We start from the raw sequence: 2,440 nt of genomic DNA, 5'->3' as shown, positions 1-2,440 counted from the left end.
CTTTTATGAGGAATTTAGGAAAAAACCATAAAAACTTAGCTTGCCTCATTGTTCTGCCTTTGTTAGTTGCTTACTGCACAAACTTTAAAGTTTCACATCGAATGTGCAATGTCATACATCAATGAACTTGCCATAAGAATTAAGCCCGCAACTCTAAAATTCGTCAAAAGAGTAATATTTATTTATATTTTACCATAATTACAATTGGTGCACCAAATATAGAAAGTCCTACCTTATTGAACTCAGCATAAACTTTCCAATAAAGTTTCGTTTACAGATGGAAATTTTATATAATCTCGATTTTAAATCGTCACTTTTTTGATCTTGAAAAGAAAGTGTGCCAGCTGGCTTTGGGCAAACTGCCATGTAAAAGTCAGGGCTCATTAGATATATTTAAATCATCTAGGTAGTCAACACACACAACCGACACATAATACACACACACCGTTTAAACAAAGAAAAAAAATATAGAAGAAAATCGAAAAAAAAAATAATAATAATCAAACGGCGAATAAAATCATAACCTGTTATTGCATCTAGCTAGACAAGAAAGTTGCACTAGAATCGCCTGCGACTTGTGCGCCCAGAGGTGTAGAATCTTAAGATATCTTTAGCGGCACACTGAAGCAGCTGCTCCAGAGACTCATTGGAACGCACCGAATAAGTACAAAATTCGTAGGATCAAAGTTCAAGGTGCTCACGGTAGCCGGTCTCTGTCACCGAAGGACTGACCCAGAATCCAGCCCAGCCACGGACCATCCGGGCCAGAAGGCCAAAGGCCAAAGGCGGCAAACTGCAACGAATCCCGTGTATTGAGCCACTTTGACAACTGGTTCCAATCCGATTTCTTTTCCACTTTTGATAGTTTTATATTCAGGTGAGTCACTTACTTATGGTTAGCACTTACAGGTTACTGAATGTGTATCGCAGACTTTCCTAAGCGCTGCCCCTCCAGGATGGTCATCAATCTGAATCCGGCCACCTCTTCGAACGCCAATGCCAGCGGTAGCAGCGTGGGCGGTGGCAGCGGTGGCAGCAACGGTGGCAGTGGCATAAGCAGCGCCGGCAGCCAGAGCGGCAGCATCATTGGCGGAAACGGAAACGGAGGCGGAAACGGTAACGGTAACGGTAACGGCAGTGGCAACATTGCTGGTGGTGGTGGTGCAAGTGGTGCAAGTGTTGGCGCCACCAGCAACCTGATGGGCATCATCAGCCATGGAGTATTCGAGGGCACCATCCATCTGCATGTGGTATGTGCGGGCGACTCGAACGCCAAGTGGATCACACTGGAGGAGGCGATGGCCTACTGTCCCAGCGGCGTTGTTGCCTACACCAAACTGCAGCTGGCCGAGATTTATGGCGTGCCAATGGACCTTCTGTTCGACTGATGATAAGGCATACAAAACCCGATTCCTTGGTGGGACTGCTGATTGGAGTGTACACTCCACCTGGACGATGGTTTTGATGGATTCTTGATGAGCTCCGATTGGCTTGTACTTTTATTATAAGCAGGACCGTGGCAACTGGCATTTGAACTTTGGCACTGTTGTTGGCAAAATCTAGGAATTCAGTATTCGTCAAATACCGTCGATCGTTATTTCTTGATAGATTTCCTGCTCTACAAATGAGACAAAATTTTTAGTTCCTGGCGTTAAGCGATTTTTCCGTAGGCAGCAATTAAGCAATTATTAAAGATAGCATAGCGAATACCAACCAGGTGGACATTTCCGAAAGACATATATTTATGTTCGGTTCGATAAAGAAAAACTGCTTGAGCTTTTTGACTAGAGGACGACATCTACTTTCTCATGGATTGAGAAGAACGTGTAGTTTTTGCTGATCCGAAATGTAAAAAAAAGAATACCTCGAAATATACCATTAAAATCCCAAATAATCACTATAATCATGCAAACGAAATTAAAACTGAGCTTTAACGAACGATTAGTGCTACTGAGAATTTATGAATGTTATCTCCTAATTCTACTTCATATGCCTAGTCAAATGACAAAAATGTGCAAAAAAGGCAAAAAATTATGATTTCCTTTTTGAACATATTTGGATAGGAAATTTTGTCACGAATTCAACGAGGTGTGGCAATCCACTTTTGGAAAACTATTTTTATTGCTATCGAAAAGAAAAGATTTTTTTTATCAAAAAATCAACAACAAAATTTTGTAAAAAATCGGATGTTTTCAATCGGGGTTTTCGCCATTACTTGTCCAAAAACGCACAGCTAAAATGAAGACTGTTTTGTGCTGCTATTAAACATAGCTAACTATGTGTATCACTACTTTTTTGATTTTCGCAAAAAAAAAATTTAACAAATTTTCACATTTTCGATAAGGGGTACCATCATCAAAATTTGCGAAAAATGGCCAAAAATTAGCATATCAATGTATGTACATGGATCGATAGGAAATTTTGTTACGAATTCAACGAT

At 40.6% G+C, this 2,440-nt stretch overlaps 1 protein-coding gene across 1 annotated transcript; it reads left to right on the top strand.

The window, feature by feature from the left end:
- The first annotated feature begins 381 nt into the window (after positions 1-381).
- Positions 382-1,891, top strand: LOC6524804 (aspartate and glycine-rich protein). Its single transcript, XM_002100610.4, has 2 exons — positions 382-877; positions 931-1,891. The coding sequence occupies exon 2, from the start codon at positions 957-959 to the stop codon at positions 1,386-1,388; it is 432 nt and encodes a 143-aa protein (XP_002100646.1). The 5' UTR covers positions 382-877; positions 931-956; the 3' UTR covers positions 1,389-1,891.
- The last annotated feature ends 549 nt before the right edge of the window (positions 1,892-2,440 follow it).

This window comes from Drosophila yakuba, chromosome X (genome assembly GCF_016746365.2).
Source record: "Drosophila yakuba strain Tai18E2 chromosome X, Prin_Dyak_Tai18E2_2.1, whole genome shotgun sequence".
Classification (NCBI taxonomy): Eukaryota; Metazoa; Arthropoda; class Insecta; order Diptera; family Drosophilidae; genus Drosophila; species Drosophila yakuba.
This window is presented reverse-complemented; position numbering and strand designations above follow the sequence as displayed.

Bases quoted from the DNA above. Each gene is read 5' to 3' on its own strand.
- LOC6524804 (XM_002100610.4), top strand. From the start codon at position 957: ATGGTCATCAATCTGAATCCGGCCACCTCTTCGAACGCCAATGCCAGC.